At 25.4% G+C, this 17,360-nt stretch overlaps 1 protein-coding gene across 3 annotated transcripts; it reads right to left on the bottom strand.

Moving 5' to 3' along the window:
• Window positions 1-244: 244 nt before the first annotated feature.
• LOC130665594 (zinc transporter foi) lies at window positions 245-15,500 on the bottom strand. Of its 3 annotated transcripts, XM_057466047.1 has the most exons (10): window positions 15,218-15,500; window positions 14,714-14,964; window positions 13,701-14,342; window positions 7,464-7,561; window positions 7,153-7,396; window positions 6,908-7,077; window positions 4,716-4,901; window positions 4,003-4,423; window positions 3,554-3,918; window positions 245-836 (listed from the first exon to the last, which is right to left on the bottom strand). In XM_057466047.1, exons 3-10 carry the CDS (start codon window positions 14,296-14,298, stop codon window positions 690-692), a joined length of 2,229 nt encoding a protein of 742 aa, XP_057322030.1. In that variant the 5' UTR covers window positions 14,299-14,342; window positions 14,714-14,964; window positions 15,218-15,500; the 3' UTR covers window positions 245-689. The 3 variants fall into 3 exon arrangements, with proteins under 3 accessions (XP_057322030.1, XP_057322032.1, XP_057322029.1); XM_057466049.1 differs by lacking the exon at window positions 15,218-15,500 and having other exon boundaries at window positions 14,790-14,952; XM_057466046.1 differs by lacking the exon at window positions 14,714-14,964 and having other exon boundaries at window positions 246-836.
• Window positions 15,501-17,360: the final 1,860 nt, after the last annotated feature.

Raw genomic sequence — 17,360 nt, 5'->3', positions numbered from 1 at the left:
TATAAACAAAAGTGAAAAATTTTGTTACACAATTTATTTAAACAGATTTGAAAATTAAAATTTTTGAATGTATTATTAATTAAATAAATAAAATGATTTATTTTAAATGTTTTCTTTTATTTATTTCATTAATACATGAAATTTAATTTCCGTACTGTATTATCGAACATTGAGGTATTAAAGTACAAAATAAGAACACAAAAACAAAAAAATCTATGAGTAATAAATCAACACTTATTTTATCATCTTATTCCTAATTAATTAATGTGAATATTTAGAAGGCTATATATAGTTAATATGAATGTACAAACTAATTTTTTAATAGAAATCAAAAAAATACATTTTTTTCTCTCATTTGAAAATAATGATTTTGTCCACTACTAATATTAATTTACAATTGTAATTTCATTATTATCATTATTATTATTATTATTATTATTATTAAGATTGTAGTAAAACAAAAATTAGGTTGTGCTATTCGATTAAAGAATACTTACAAAATATTTCATCTTAAAAATATAAATTAAGTATTTATAAATTCGTCAGTCATAAAACTTGAAGACATTTTTCTTTCCATTAATTTTTTACTCTGTTTAGTCATTTCGCCCATGAATTCATTACTATTTTTTTTTTTTTGCATTGACGTAATCTTAAATATAATTATTTATAACTATTATAGCTCGATAATTTTATTCGCTAAAAATATGTTTAAGATCATGTTCATAAAGAGCAATTATTAACATAATTCCTAAACCAGTTATTAGACCAAGTGCTTGCAACATACATTGCCAATGTGAGCCGCCTTCTTCTGAATGTACAGAAGATAATTCAGGTATCTAAAAAAATAAACATATTATTTTTATATAACTGTAAGTCATATAAAGCAAAGCACTATTGAATACATAATATACAGGGTGATCCAAAATTAATTTTACAACGGTGAGATTTAGATCGAGGGGAACATTCTGAGCATACAGTTCCGGAACAATATTTCTTAATTTTGAATATTGTGGGAGTTATTAAATATTCAAAGAGGCCAATCAAAAACGAGCTTTAGAATTAGAACAAAATAGAAAAGAATAATAAGTTTGGCAGCGTTGCGCGTAGCTAAGTTCATATCTAATTGTTTTATATAGAATTTAAGTCAAATATAAGAAGTCATTTATTTTAAAACATTCGAATTGTTGACTAGCTAATACAACCATCCATAAAAATTTTAATCTAGAATTATGTCTCGGTGTGAGACTCGAATTTTGTCTAGGATTTAGTCTTAAATTTAATTTCTATTTCAATTTAACGTTTTTTTGAATTTTTTGTCTAAAATAATGTCTTGGATTAAGTCGTGGTTGCTGTAAAACTAATTCTGGATCACACTGTAGGGTAGAAGTACCATTTGTGGCCAGTGCTCTATTTTTGGACCTTTAATACTTTATTTTAATTAATTAAAAAATATACAAAAAAGTATTCATTATAATGCAGTAAAAAAATTGTCTTTGAATAAATTTAAAAAATTAATTATGTCATTGCGTACATTATGTATCATTTTATTAGAATTGTAAGTGGCCAAAACGGGCCCTAAAGTGGCCACAAATACTTCTATCTTATACGTGAATTATGAATAATTTTAAACTCGTAGATTTCATAAGTTTAGTGATTAAAATTTTTCATGTACCGCAGAGCACTTCGTTTTGAAAGAACATTCTTTTTTCTTCGCGCCGGTACAAAATTTTTTTTTATACATTAAAAAAAATTATCTGTAAGTTTCAGCTTTTAATTCCAACCCGAATATCAATGGAAACAATTTTGAAATTTTCCTATTGAAAAAGCTTAGTAATGTAATAATTTTTTTTTTCAACTATCTAATGCTCCGCTGGAACCTAGGATATCTTCCCGATGAAAAAAGATTTTATACAATTGTATAGAATTATATACCAATTATATATGGACTATATATAATTATATATAGACTATATATAAATGGATAGAAAAAATGGCCCGATCCAATTGTATACAATTTATATAGGAATTGTATACAATTCTATACAAATTGTATACAATTCTATATATTGCAATTATATAGAATTGTATATAATTATATAGAATTGTATATAATTATATAGAATTGTATATAATTTGTGTAAAATTGTATATAATTATATAGACTTGTATACAATTTGTATAGAATTGTATACAATTTCTATACAGTTGTATACAATTGGATCGGGCCATTTTTTGTATATAATTTTATACAATTGTATAAAATCTTTTTTCATCGGGTTCTTATAATGGGAATGAATTTTTTAGGGATTTATTGTTATAAGCAAAATATTTTATTTTTAAAATTTATTAGAATATCTAGCTCATTAACTATGAGCTTTAGCGTTTCCTCCAAAATTGTCTTCAACATTTTTATCGTATGTTTAGTAGTTAATGCTCCAAAAAGAAAGAGATCAATTTTATAGAGAAAGTGAGTTTTGTGGTTGACACAAATAACACGACTTGAATCACACTTATTAACTAACAAATTAGTTCCCATTATAAACCGTGTCTCAGGAACAATCGAATAATTAACACGCTAAGGTCTAATAAAAACTATGGAGTTAATGGACCGTACAATAGCTAACCAAGTCAACGAGTTCAATTCAGATATCGATTTTTTGGCGGATCTCTTCCGGTATTTCATTCCAATATTAAAAATCTTTTCCATAAGTAATCAAGTTTTTTCTTTCCTCAGTCAAAAACGTATAAATTTAATTATAATTGAATATGATTCTATTTTCAAGTCATAGTTTTCCTTATATTTGTAACTATAATATGTAACCAGTTGTATATAGCCGATTGGTGTACAATACAACTAATTAAATAAGATATCATAAATTTAGTCTGAGCATTTAATAATTGATTTAAAAAATGATGAGCAACCCACAGTCACTACGTGACTACCCGAGTATCACTACCAAATTTAGTAAATTTGATTTGCTCGTTTATTAAGGTCTTAACAATTTACTTTCAGATGTTTTCATTAATTCGCAAATCGATTTCAAAAATTGTGTTAATTGTAGGATTTAAAAAAAAAATCTACACGATCTAATTTTTTTTGTAAGTCATCGATACATTTTTTTTTTTTTTCTAAAATATATCAACTACGATGAAAAATACAAAAAACTGATTAAATTTCGTGGGTTTACCAAAAGGCTGTTGTCTTTTATTGATACGAAAAAAATCCAGTATCTAATCTCAGAGTTTTTTTTAATTTTTATGCCCGTAATTTTATAAAATCATTAATTATTATCATAGAGACATGGCATGGACTAAATTTTTCTTATATTCTTTTAATAATATAGATTAGATTACTCTGCTTTTTAAATGAGAAACTTTCAAAATTATTTAGATTGATGTACGAAGTAGAATTAAGAGCTGAAACTTAGAGAATTATTTTTCTATTGTATAGAAAAGAATTTTGTATCAGGAGCGAATGAAAACGAATGTAATACTCAGGAAATTGTATAGATTATGACGTCATATAAATATAATAAAAAATATGAATAATTACCATATCAACAAGTGCAATGTAAATAAACATTCCAGCTGCAGCAGCAAAAATCCAACTGGTAGTTGATGGCAAAGCACCTAATAAAACTCCAAAAATCATACCAAATAAACATAGCACCGATGATAGCAAATTATAAAATACTGCTTGTTTAGCACTCATTCCAGCTTTAAGTAGCACCGCAAAATCTCCCAATTCGTGAGGTAATTCATGACAAAATACTGCTATTGCTGTTGAAAAACCACCAGCAATGTTTGCTGAAAATGCCGCTCCTATTGCCATACCGTCTGTAAAATTATGTAAGCCGTCGCCCATTATTACCATCCACGCTACACTCGACATTGATTCAGGCGCTGCATGAACGTGACCTTAAAAATTGAATAACAAATTTTATTTTCTATTATTTTTTACTTAATTTAAATATTAATTAAAAACTAAAACCAATAAACTACCATGCGAATGAGTATGTCCGTGATGTTTATTTTCATGTTCACGAATAATGACAGTATAGCTTTCACGTTCATCAATTTGTGGATTATCTAAATTATCTTTACTGATATTTTTATTACTGTTATTTAGTTTATGATCATCCACAGACCAGTTGTCATGATTGTTTTTGTCTAAATCATCAGTTATTATTTTTGGTAATTGATTATTAGAATTCGACGTCAATGGTTTCGCTTCTTCAATTGATGGCAAGCGTTCTTTATCATTATGGTCATGATGATGTTCATGATGATTATCACGTGTTTCTGTTGTTATTTCGCCATAACAGTATGGATATGATGAATATTTATGTTTACATAATTTTTCGCCAACTGGATTTGTTTTTACGCCTTCTGTTTCTCTCATTACACGGACTCGTGTTGGTAACTAATAAGGAAATTTTATTTTATTATTAATATTTTTTTAGCAACACACAATACATAAATTATTACTGAATAATAGATTACTCGTTAAAATAGGTAATGAAAATTTAATCTGGAACCTATGAAAATTTTTTTCCACTTATATTGAATAAATTTTGTATGTAAAATTTATAAATATTTAATTAAATCGTTGACGCAATAATTTTTAATTAAAATAAATGTAAATAAAATTTATACGTTAAAATATTATGGAAAAATATAATAGAGTAAAAAATATAAATAAATAAAATAATTACCTTATTTTTTCTCTGACGATATTTTCTCCATTCAGAAATCATTGACAAAGCTTTTTCCATGAAAAAAAACAGTATCAACCCCATCATTGCTACTAATCCTTTCCACATATTTAAATTATGTGATTCTTCACTGTCAATTTCACTATGAACTGTATTGACGTCATGACTATGTGGTGGCATCATTGCCTTTTAAAAAAAATAGCAAAAAATATTTACTTACATAACTTTAAAACTTAATTTTTTTTTTTAAATAATAATCCGTGTAAAAAAAGGTCGAGAAAGTGTTGGCTATTCTAAACTTCAAAACGTGACACAGTGACAAATTTTTTTAAAACGATTTTTAAACTTTGTAAACAAAAAAAAAATAATTTACTTAATACTGCAGTATTACTAAGATTAAACAAATATTTACTCGGTTGTATACAAGCATTTATTTACTTGAAAAAACTTTTTTTTTCTCAGTGCATGTGAATGAAAGTTTTTAGATACTTTTGTAAACTTTTTTTTTACTCTAAATTAAGTGACAGGTTTCATGATTTTTTTCAGTGCAAAGTACGTTCAGAAAAAACTGATTTTGAATTATTTCTGAAGAATTTTCTTTAGCATACCCCCATATAATAATCTTTTTCAATTCTTGAGCAAGTCTGCTCTCAAGATCGATAAGTGCTAGTGTCTTTTTCTACGTATGTGTATGTTGCAGATACTTGTGGCCAGATTTAAATTGCAAGCCTTACACAAGAAATTCGTGCCAGATTATAACTCAATTCTGGGGAAACTATAGTTGAAAATAGTTGCGCATAGCTTGCTCAAGACTCAAAATTGACCTTTAGCCTTGAGCAGATCTTGAGCATGCCATGCGTAAGTACCTATTGTAAGTTACTGGTGCAAGAAGTGCATCAGACACTGTTTCATTGCACGTGTTCAAGATATCTTTAATATTCTTGCGTACGATACCATGAGCAAGACACACGAATCTTGACATAGGTTTCTTGATACACGATCTTGCGAAAGACACATACGAAGAAAAAGACACTAGCAGCTAGGGGTCTTTCTCAAAATACTTGCTCCAGAATCTTGCTCAATCACGTGTTACTAGGGTCTTAATAATATTAAGATATTTAAGCTAAAAGACCCAGTTATTGACCCTGGCCCAGTTTCTGACCTTTTCAACTTTTGTCTTACTTACTTAAAAAACTATAACTTTTAAAAGAAAATCAATTTTTTCTCAATTTATTGTAATTTATTCTGAGCCTAATTAATGGCAATTCAAAAAACATAGAAAATATTGACTGAATAAAAAAAATATTTTAGTCATAAGTGGCTGAGGAAGCCATTTTTTAAGTAGAGTCTAAATATTTAATTAAAATTTATTTATTATGACAAAATTAATTTTTTATTGTTTTTTTATTTAAGAGTTTAAAAAAAAAAAAAGAAAACGAGCTACGATGAAAAATAATGAGAACAGGCACTAGCTAAAGTGACTTTAATTATTTATATTTTAAATATTGAAAAATTATGTTTTTGTTATAATAAATATTTAATTTATCTATCTAAATAATAGTTTTATTTTATTGAAGCTTGGTAAGTACTTCATAGCCTAATCATAGTTTGTGTAATTTGAGGATCAGAAACTAGGCCACTGTGAGGGTCAGAAACTGCGACCTGAAAAATTCTGAGGGTCAGAAACTAAGTCTCTGAATGTCAATTTTTAAAACATCAATTTAAATTATTAATTAAATACAAATAATTATTTTACGCGCATGACTTTATTTGACAAATCATAAACTAGTCGATAGAATTATTATTTTTCTCATTAAATTAAATCTTACATTAATTATTATAGTATAACCCCAACCGGCACTCTAAAAAGGTCAGAAACTGGGCCCCTTACCTCATTGATTTTTCTCTTGAATTTTAAAAAGTTTTAAAAAAGTTCGTCGTTGTGTCACGTTTTAAAGTTCAGAATAGTCAACGCTTTTTCAAAAATTTTTTTTACACAGGCAACATAAATTTTTTTCTATTATATTTTGTATTGCACATGGTCATATTGTTATTTATATTTTTGGCATGACCTTTTATTCATTAAATTTTGGTATTTAAGTTTTATTAAATTGGAAAATCAACCAGAACCTTCGCGAATTCTTTTATAACATTGAACTTACTCATAAAAAATAAATATAAACTTTACTTACATGAGGTAATAAATGTATAAGTGCATCTCCACATAAAGTTCCGATAGCAAGAGCAACAAGAAATTGTATTAATTGATGATAATAACTTTTACCCATTACCGGAATAACAGCAACTCCAAGTAATCCACACAAACTTATTACTACAATACTTATCGTTGAATAAACCCATACTAAAAAAAAACAAATTAATAAATAATTATAATTAAAAACAAAAAAGAAAACAGTAAAATAATTTTTAAATTTACCTTGTACCATATTTCGTGTACTTTCTTCTTCAAAATATTCATCATGACTCTTAATATCGTGGTAATGATCAGGTAATGAAATGCAACCTCTACGTTCTAAATCTGAGGTACTAGATAAGTGATAAAGTAAAACAGGACACAGTCGTTCAAATAACCATCCAGGTAATATTGTATCATTTTTTGTTGAAGTTGATAAATTAATATCAGGTGAAATGGTTGTCAAAAGTTGATTTTTGCTTACGCACTAAAATAATCAATTTTCATTGTTAGAAAAAAAAAAAATTTTCATTTTTACTTTAATTTTTATTTACCTTTTGTTTATTATTAATATTATTTTTATTATCATTGTTATTGATATTATTAGGCGGGGACGTAATATTTTTACTTTTTGATGATTCTGTAGACATTTCTGTAAAATTTAAAATTTGAAATTAATATAATTAATGCATAAAAAAAATGTTAGTATAATTTATAGACACAATAAATTTTTTTTATATTTACATTATTAAAATATTTTACTTGCATACAACTGATAGTTTTTTTTTTTTAATCTTACATTTGTTATAAGTTTATAAATATAAATTATTGAATACTTTGAAAAATGATTTTCATTTAAGAATTTTCAATGCTAAGACTTTAAAATTAATTAATTTGAATAAAATAATCAATAAAATAGAATTATGTTTGTTCTTTGACTTGTTTAATGAATGGAACTATTTAAAAAATTATTGAGTAACATCCCCGCGATGTCTACACAGATAACAAGTATTTCTCGGCGCAAGAAAATTTTTCATTGTTAGATGAAAACAAAAATTTTCTTGGGACTAGAAAAAATTTCTTAGCACGAGGAATTTTTTCTCGCCCCAGAAATTTTTTTCTCGGCTCGAGAAAATTTTCATTTTCAATTCATAATACAAAAAATTTCTTAGAGGAAGTAACCATTTTTCGCGCCAAGAAATCCTTTTCTTCTGTGTAGTTATTAATTAAATTATTCAATTATTAAAACAATGAATTATATAAATTAAGTAATTAAGCCTAATTAATTTCAACTTTTTTAAAATTCATCCTGTTGATAAATAATTTATTGAATAAATATATTTTAAAAATTATTTATTTACTGATTCTTTAATTATTATTTGATACTTAATAATAATAATAATCATGATGTTTATTAATAAAATTTAGTCAACACGTTCTTACAATAAAATAAATTATTGTTGAATTCAAGTATTTCCTTCGATTTTCAAAGATAATTATCACGGAAGTTTAATCAAATTTATTAAATTTACATAAATATCGATTTACTTACGTAATAAAAAAAAATTCATTGATTTATTTATTTATTTATTTATTTATAACGCATTTCTGCAATTTACAATATAATATAAAATTTTAGTTAGTATTTGATACGCAAGATAGATGCTTACACGGAAAAAAATGAACTATATAAATTGAGAATGACAAGTAATATAATGATAAAGTGATCAGTAAATACTATCATTCTGAATAGTAATTTTTTTGTTTATGATTCAAACATGAATAATTACAGGATAAGTATGGAAATTTATTGTCTATGTAAGAAAAATTACTATTTGAACTTTAAAAATCGTAACTGATACTTAGAAAATAGACGACACGTATTATAAAATTTACTATTTGAATGTTAAAATTCCCCATATTGACAACCGGGTTCCGGGTTATAATTTCAAATAGTAATTTTTAAAGTTTTTTTTTTCCGTGTACAAAGATCAAAATTTAATTTTAATCAATATTTAAATAAATCATATGTTGACTTTTTGAACTCCTCCATTTTACCTCCGAAGAATTCAATTTTACCAGAGTAATTGTTAACTGCATCAAGAAGCCTTATCCATGGGCTATTTTTAATAAATAGCTTTTTCGTAATGGGTATATGGACTAGACGGCTATTTCTTAAGCCAAATTTCTGGACATTCAGTTCAATTTGTCTTAATAAGTCCGGAGATACGAAATAACTATTAATAATTTTAAAGAAACAACAATGCTGGTAATACGAATGTCGCGGTTGTAATCTCCATATATTAAGTGAAGTGTATTGATCTACCACGTTTGTTTCAATCCCATTTATCTTGAGTAGATTTTAAGCATAATCTTAGATAAAAATACAATGTGACTATTGAAAAATATATTTTATGGGATTAATTAAAATATTGAGTTGCATTTTAATTCAAAAAATTTTTAAAATACAGTAATAATTTTTTTTTCAAGAACCTAAATTAATTTTTGACAATTAGGGTAACTAGTCCAGTCTGTGACCACCCACCAGTGAATGACCGGACGAAATCAGTTATTCACTGTCTTTACATTTTACGCTGATTATATGTAATTTTATAAAAACTATAATGAAATAAATAAAAAATCATGATAAATACCAAAAGATAAATGATTCCACAATGCAACTATAAAAGCTTGACTGAGTTTCAAAGTTAATTATTAAATTTATTAGTCAAAATATCTGTCACTACAACAAATCGGTCATTCATTGGACAGTTTACCCTACGCGTTTATTTAAATTTTGTTATGAAATTTCTCGTATTTAAAAACTATACGAAGGAAAATGGAGACAAAAAATGTACGAATTTTTATTATGATGTCGACCAAACTTGAAACAGGAAGTTGAGTCGTCAAAAAATTATTATACTACAGTATAATTGAATCATTTATTTGAGAAACCCCATAAGTCATGTTTTTTACGAAATTGGGTTTTTTGGATTCTTTGGATATCCCTCCATAGAAATCAATCAAAATATGCATCAAATCAGCATTTAAAAAAAAATTAACGGGGTGAAAGCAATTTCATTTAATTGAGAAACCCCATAAGTCAATGACTCAAATAAACATATTATGCAGTTTTAGTTTTACAGAAATAATTTTTTTTTTTTTTATTTAAAATTCGCACTTTTTTGGAAAATTAATTTCAAATGTTGTTTTATTGTTGACTGTTATATGATTAATTAAAATGTTTAAATTAATTATTATTTTTTGTAATTTCTGAGTTTCAGAGTTCAAATACATATTCAATACTTCATTTTATCAGTGTAATAAATGATTTGAGTGGAAACATTTAAAAAAACAATGATTTTATAACTTTTTTTTCCGTTTGGTTGAGAAACCCCATAAGTCAATCAACTTTAAATAATTTTTTTAAGTAGTTTCAGTTAAAAAATTAAATTTTTCTTGTTGGAATCTTTTTCAGAGACGCTAACATTATTGTATTCAATTATTTATTTATTATTTTAATGTCAAGCTTTTCCAAAAAAATGTTTTTTGTGTTTCCTGAAAAATTTTGTTTTCTTGACTTATGGGGTTTCTCAAATAAACGATTCATTTATTACAATTCATCAATATATTTATCAAGTGAATAATATTTTTTGTAGTGTAGCACAATAATTTTTTGGCGACTTAATATCCAGTTTCAAGTTTGGTCGATAGCATAATAAAAATTCGTAAATTTCTTAAGCCCATTTTTCTCCGTGTAACCATTCATGGAAAAAAAACAGTTTTCAATTAAAGTTACGGTTTTTCAAATAACCATCAGCTTAAAAATTAATAGTATTTAAAATTAAATGACTAATGGGCAATAAAAATATAATTATTGAAATGAAATAAAATAAAATATATTGTGATTTTAATTTATATGACATTTATGACTTGAAAATGTAAAGTAACATAAAAATAAAATATATAAATAAGTTAATTTATAATGACATTTATATTTCATATTTTTGATTGATTTTAACTTGTCAATAACTTCAAGTAAATTGCTTTAAATTTAAAGGAAAATTCCTAACAGTGTATACCTATTGAATTTAAATATAACTACGATAATAACATATTTACTCGTTATTGCAAATTGTTTCTCTATTTATAAAGAAATATTTAAAAAGAAAAAATATTATTCATAGAATATAAATAATTTTATTGTTATTAAGAAACTGATAAAAAACTATTGTCAGAAAAATATTTCTCCTATTATAACTACATTTTAATTTATTGCACATACTCTGTCTTTAACACATAATTTTTTGAATAAGATGCAAATGATAAAGCACGTTCTCGTTCTAACGGACATAAATACATGTTAATTTATATAAATTATAATTGTAAATTTGTTATATATAGACTTGATTTTATATATATCAGATATTCAATCTATTCATTGTATTTAATTATTGATATTTTAATATAATTGCTATAAATATTTACTCAAAGCTTTTGTATTATGACATTATACTGTTTAGAAATATTAATTATATTTTGAAGGATCTCTTGGTGACTTTTTTCCTATTTCAGACAAATCATATATATATGTATATTTTTTTTTTTCTTTAATTATACTTCAAGTAATATTTTAACACAATCTATTCTTGATAAAAAATAATCTAGAAGTGCGAAAATTCTAAAAACAAATATTCTCTCACAAGCTAATCGAAATAAAGAAAAATTTTGATAAATTATTATTTTGTTATGAATAATTTTCCAAAAGCGCTACAAAAAAAAATCTTTTAATTTTAAAATCTCTAAATAAAAATAAGAAATAATGATTTAAATTTTTAATTCTTTGGCAGATATTCTTTTTTTTTTTTGTATTTTTAAGCATTGATCGTATCTCTATAATTCAATAACTGATTTGTATAAAAATTGATTAAACCTCAGATATCTAATATGTGAAGTATTCCATCTAGAATAATTATCAATCAGTAAAACGAATTGATTTAGCGCACGAAAATATTTAAACAAAAAACAAATATCTATAAATAAGTTACATTTTTAATTGATATATAACGTTTTATAGAAATATCAATTAAAAATTGTAACTTATAGATTTTTGTGTTTTTTGTTTGCTCTCAAAAAATGAAATAAATATGTTTGTCAAAATATTTTTGCGCGCTACTGTATATTAAGATTTAAAATCTTAATAATTAATAAATAAAAAAAAATTACATACATCGACAGGAAATAGTTTTAAGTTAAATTTGAATAGAAAACGCAATCTACCTTTACCCGTGTAAAAAAAATTCGTTCCAAAAAGATTCCAAGAAAGTTCCACATGTGGAACTTCTGAAAATAAGACGGATTAGGATTTCGAATGGAACTTTTTTGGAACGTTAATAATTTCGATGGTAAAAAAAAAGTTTTTATGAGCAAATTTAGAGTCAAAAAAGGACGTTCTTGGAACGTTTTTGGAATTTTTAATGGACGTTTTTTTTGTTCTATAAAAAATTCAAAAGTAGTGATTTTGGAATGTTTTGGAATGCCTTTTTTAGTCCATAAAAAAGTCAAAAGTGGTGATTCTGGAACTTTTTCGGAGTGTGTATAAAATTCCAAAAACGTCCATTTTTTAGTCTAAATTTGCTCATACACACTTTTTTTTACCATCAAAATTACTAAAGTTCCAAAAAAGTTCCATTCGAAGTTGTAATCTGTCTCATGTTTAGAAGTTCCACATGCGGAATTTTTTTGGAACTACTTTTGTTTACACGGGTAGATATATTTCCTAATTGTACGAAAAAGTATGACATTCGATAAATAAAATGAATTGTTTACTAATCTGTTAATATTTGATCGTTATCAATAAGAGTACAGTATGCAACATGACATTAATATGATATGAGTAAGATAAATGATTAACGGCCATAAGCTGTAAAAAAACAACTCAATTTATTTTTAAGTTGAAAATTAAAAGCTACCAAATATAACGAAAATTGGTGTCAGTATTGACCCTGGTGATTTTGACATAAATGTAACTTCTTTTCAATGCACAAAAGATCTCCTTTCAAGACAATTAACAATTTTTTAACATAGCAAAATCAAGATAATCGAAATAAATTCTTTTTTTTTTAATTTGCTTTCAGCGGTCGCGTTAATGAAAAATATTATCTATATTGTAAATGAAAATAATTAATCATGAAATAAATTAATAATTACTTTAAATTATTATAAATAAATATGTGTAATAATATATTAATATTATCGTGAGAAAAAAATTTCTATGTAAGAGAAAATTAATTAAATTCGAATTAAAATGAATCGCTTATATTTAATAGGTCAATTGATAACACGTGATAGTTAAATACCGCGAAAATAAATTGAACTTAAGTAATCCAAGAAAACAATTAAATTGGTTTTTATTTTAAAAATATATTAGGAAAAAAACGATAATGCACTGTAAAAAATTGGGAGTGAATTCGGAGTGATTACGGATTTTAATTCAATCCAAGTTCATTCCGTCACTTGCTCTGGAGTTTTAAAAAAAAATAACTTCGTGTACGGAGTAAATAGGGAGTTTGTTTTTCAGCGGAGTGATCTGGATTTCATTTAAATCCTCATTCACTCCGATTCGGAGTTTTAATATTAAATTCAATTCCCCTTCGAAGTGAAATTCACTCCGAGGGGATTAAATAAATAAACAGTCATCTACTCGGCATTCATTCCAAATTTACTCCGTTAATTTTTTACACTTTTTAAAATTCCAATTATTAATAAAAATTAATTTTTTTTTTACATACCATTGTGCGTAAAATTTCCATCTTTATCCATTCCAATTTTCATAATTAATTTAACAAGCCCCAGTCGTTCCAACATCATTTCAAAACCATCCATAGTTAAACTGTTGCCATCACCATAAGTATCAAATATTTTTTTTAAAAAGTATTTTTCTTCAGTTTCCGCATGTCTCTTAGCTCGTCGTTTTTCACTTTTGTAACTGTTACTATATTTTGTATTAATCAGTAAATTATTATTATCCATTTGCGATGGTACCTGACCAAGTCTTTTCATTATTTCTTCATTTTCTTGTATGTTGTAATCACTGTCATGGTGTATCTCGTAATCATTATTCTTAAATTGTTTCAATCTTTCATTATGAGCTTTTTTCTTCGTAGTTTTTCTTTTATTCTCATAATTTATGTTATTAATTTTGTCATTGTCATAAATTTTGTCGATTGACTTAAATTGTTCGTTAGCAAGAGTATTAGATGAAAACTCTTTCTCATTAGTAACTAATGGTGGTTTTAATTCTGATGATATTGTCGTGTGTGCCGAACATGGTATGTGGGCTGCACACAGCACACACACTACACACACGGTCATAAAATGTTGTGACATTTTTTATTAATTTCCGAAATTTTTTAATTTTACTATCAGAGATTCTGAAAAAAAAATAAAACATTAATTAATTTTTATATGAAATAACTTTTAAAATATACATGTATACACTACATGCATATATATGTATATATTTGATTGTACGCGTAAGAGAAAATGAGATATTTAAAATTAACTTTTGAAAAGTAAAAATAATTATTATTTTTAGATTTTTAAATAACAGACTAATGACTAATATTAATATACTTTAAAAATATATACATATATAATTTATTGTCATTACAATAATCATTGATTTTAATTTATTTATCATAAATAACATAATTATTAAATAAAAATATATAACAGTTATTTTCTCTGCAGTATAACGAGAACTGTCGGCATTAAATATTTTAATTAACAATAAATTACTTACAATAAATAAAATGTTTATCACTGATATTAAATTCAACCGGTTAACTGATACTACTTATTTTATAATAAATTCATACTTTTATAGACTCATTCGTTGGTTACTATTGAAGGAGAAAATAGAAAAAAAAAATTCTATTATAAGAAATCAAGGATAATAACAATGTTATTAATATTTTTAAATGTTTTTATTGAGTTGTGTTCAGTCAAGCCAGAGGTTCGAAAAACCGCGTGATAATTCTCACAGTCCGTGTACTGTAAAAATAAATAACAAAGAAAAAAAGTTTTTAACCGCTCGAGGATCGTAGGTAAGGTAAGAAATTGTATGAGTGATTGAGTATATATGCGGTATCGTTTACATGCATATACATGTGTGTAGATACTATATGTGTATATATATTTATTAATACCTGTATCTATATATATACACATATATATGTGAACAAACTTTTTTTTTTAGTATTTCTTACACTCAAGAAAGCAACAAGTACAATGTGAACATAGCTACCTATTTGGATTGATGGTTTGTATAAATCGACACTCGAGATGAAACGAGATAAGACACCACCTGACGATACGAGATTCGAGTTGAAATGTTGCTGCGCCGAATAACAAGAGATCAAGAAAGCTTTTTTATTGATGATTGGTGTATAACATATTATTTCCTCACTGGCTATTGTCTACACTTCACTTTTTTAATTGTATATGAAGAGCATCACGTTTTATTGTCTCGTTTCTATTACATACATACTTATTTTTTTATACCCTCTTTCCCTCACTCTTGTTCAATCTATCTCTCTTGCGCTCAGATTATTTTTTTTTTCTAAGTGACATCTACTGGACATACTTTAAATTAGAAGAATAAACCTTTTTGAAATTTGAATTAAATCATTCAAAATCAGGATACGAAAGTTAGCCGGAGTCTAATAATCTTTGGATGTTTTTAAAATTAATAAATTATGAAAAAAAAAATTTTACCTGTAGTTTTTTTTTAATTTTCTACACATGCATATTTTTAGTTTATTTTTTTGCCATTGATTTGTTGAAAAAAAAAAAATCCGAAAATTGTTAATTGTCTTCTAACTTCAGTGTCATTCAAAATCTGAATGATATGAGAATAAGTCTTGGATACTAGAATTGATTTTTTTCAAGGTTTCGAGTATATATTTAAGACAATATGAAGTATGAATAAAAATATATGGTCTTTTTTTTTAAATTTCTGACAGTGTCTTTTTAATAGGATCATAAATCAATGATCTTAAAATTAGCCAATGTCTTATAATTTTTTGATTTTTTTTAAACGATAAATTATGAAAACAAAAATATTTTAAAAAATTGCACCTAAAGATTTTTTAATTTTCTACATGTGCATTTTTTAGTTTTTCATTTTTGTTTATAATTGATTTGTTAAAAAAAAAATTCGAAAATTTTTAATTGTTTGCTAACTTTAGGATCATTTAAAATCAAAATGATTAAGCGCTAAATCAACAAAAATAATCCTAGACAGTATTTCCCAGTTGTTAAATGTGTCTAATAACTTTTGACTCAAATCATATTGAAATTTTATTAATGAATTAAAAGAAAATTAAAGCATTAGTTGAAAAAAAGACAACCTGGTAATAATTTCGCCAAGATATGGATTTCAAAAAAATGATTTAAATAGTTAGATAAATTTGAGTCTACACAGAAAAAAATAATTTCTTGGCGCAAAAACTTTTTATTCGTCCCAAGAAAATTTTTACTTACCCCAAGAAATTTTTCGCGTTATAAATTAAAAACGAAAATTTTCTTAAGGCGTGAAAAAATTTTGTAAACTTATGTTCTAGTGGAATTATAACTACGTTGTTCTTTTTTCAACCGGATTCATTCGAAGCTTTCCGATTAAAACTGATTGAAAGTCAATCAAAAATTTCCGGTTATATTTATTAGAATTTTCCAATCGGATTCAATCGAAATTTTTAATTTCGGAAATACGATTATGATAAATCAATACCATTGAATTATAAAAATGCTCGGGAGTATAAGAATACCCACAAGGAGAAACGTTACCCGACCTTTTTCTTGCAACCAGAGAAGTAAACGGAACTAAATTTGTTACTCTCGTAGAGTAAACAAGAATTTGAAAACAATTATTCTTGGAAATGAATTCAAATTTTTGAAAATACAAAATTTTGAGTTCTCGAAAACACTATAGACTCTCACATTTGAAGTATCCAATCGTTCTCGGTAAATTTAATTGAATTAAGAATTAATTACCGCTGCTCTTTATGGAGTAACGGAAAACGATTTTTAAAATGAAAATTCTTAAACGGAGAATTGACATTTTCTAAAATATTAATACAAAGCTAAAAGTTTCATATTTTCCAAATTTCTAATTCGTTTTCCAGAATAATTGATTTTAATTCCCGTTTACTGTATGATTGCAACAAAGATAGTTTTATATTAACTTTTGAATGTGTGGGAAAAAGTATGAAAGTTCTTTTTCCTTGAAATAAATCTTCAATGCATAAATGTACTTTAATTTTTTGAGTGATATGAGAACCAAAAAAGAAAAATATGTCATACACGTGTAATAAAACAAAAAATCCCAACTTTCACTTCACAACAAAGTAAAAATATACAAGATAATCATAAAGCCGATCTGGACTTAC

The sequence above is a fragment of the Microplitis mediator genome, chromosome 3 (assembly GCF_029852145.1).
Source record: "Microplitis mediator isolate UGA2020A chromosome 3, iyMicMedi2.1, whole genome shotgun sequence".
NCBI classification, from domain to species: domain Eukaryota; kingdom Metazoa; phylum Arthropoda; class Insecta; order Hymenoptera; family Braconidae; genus Microplitis; species Microplitis mediator.
This window is presented reverse-complemented; position numbering and strand designations above follow the sequence as displayed.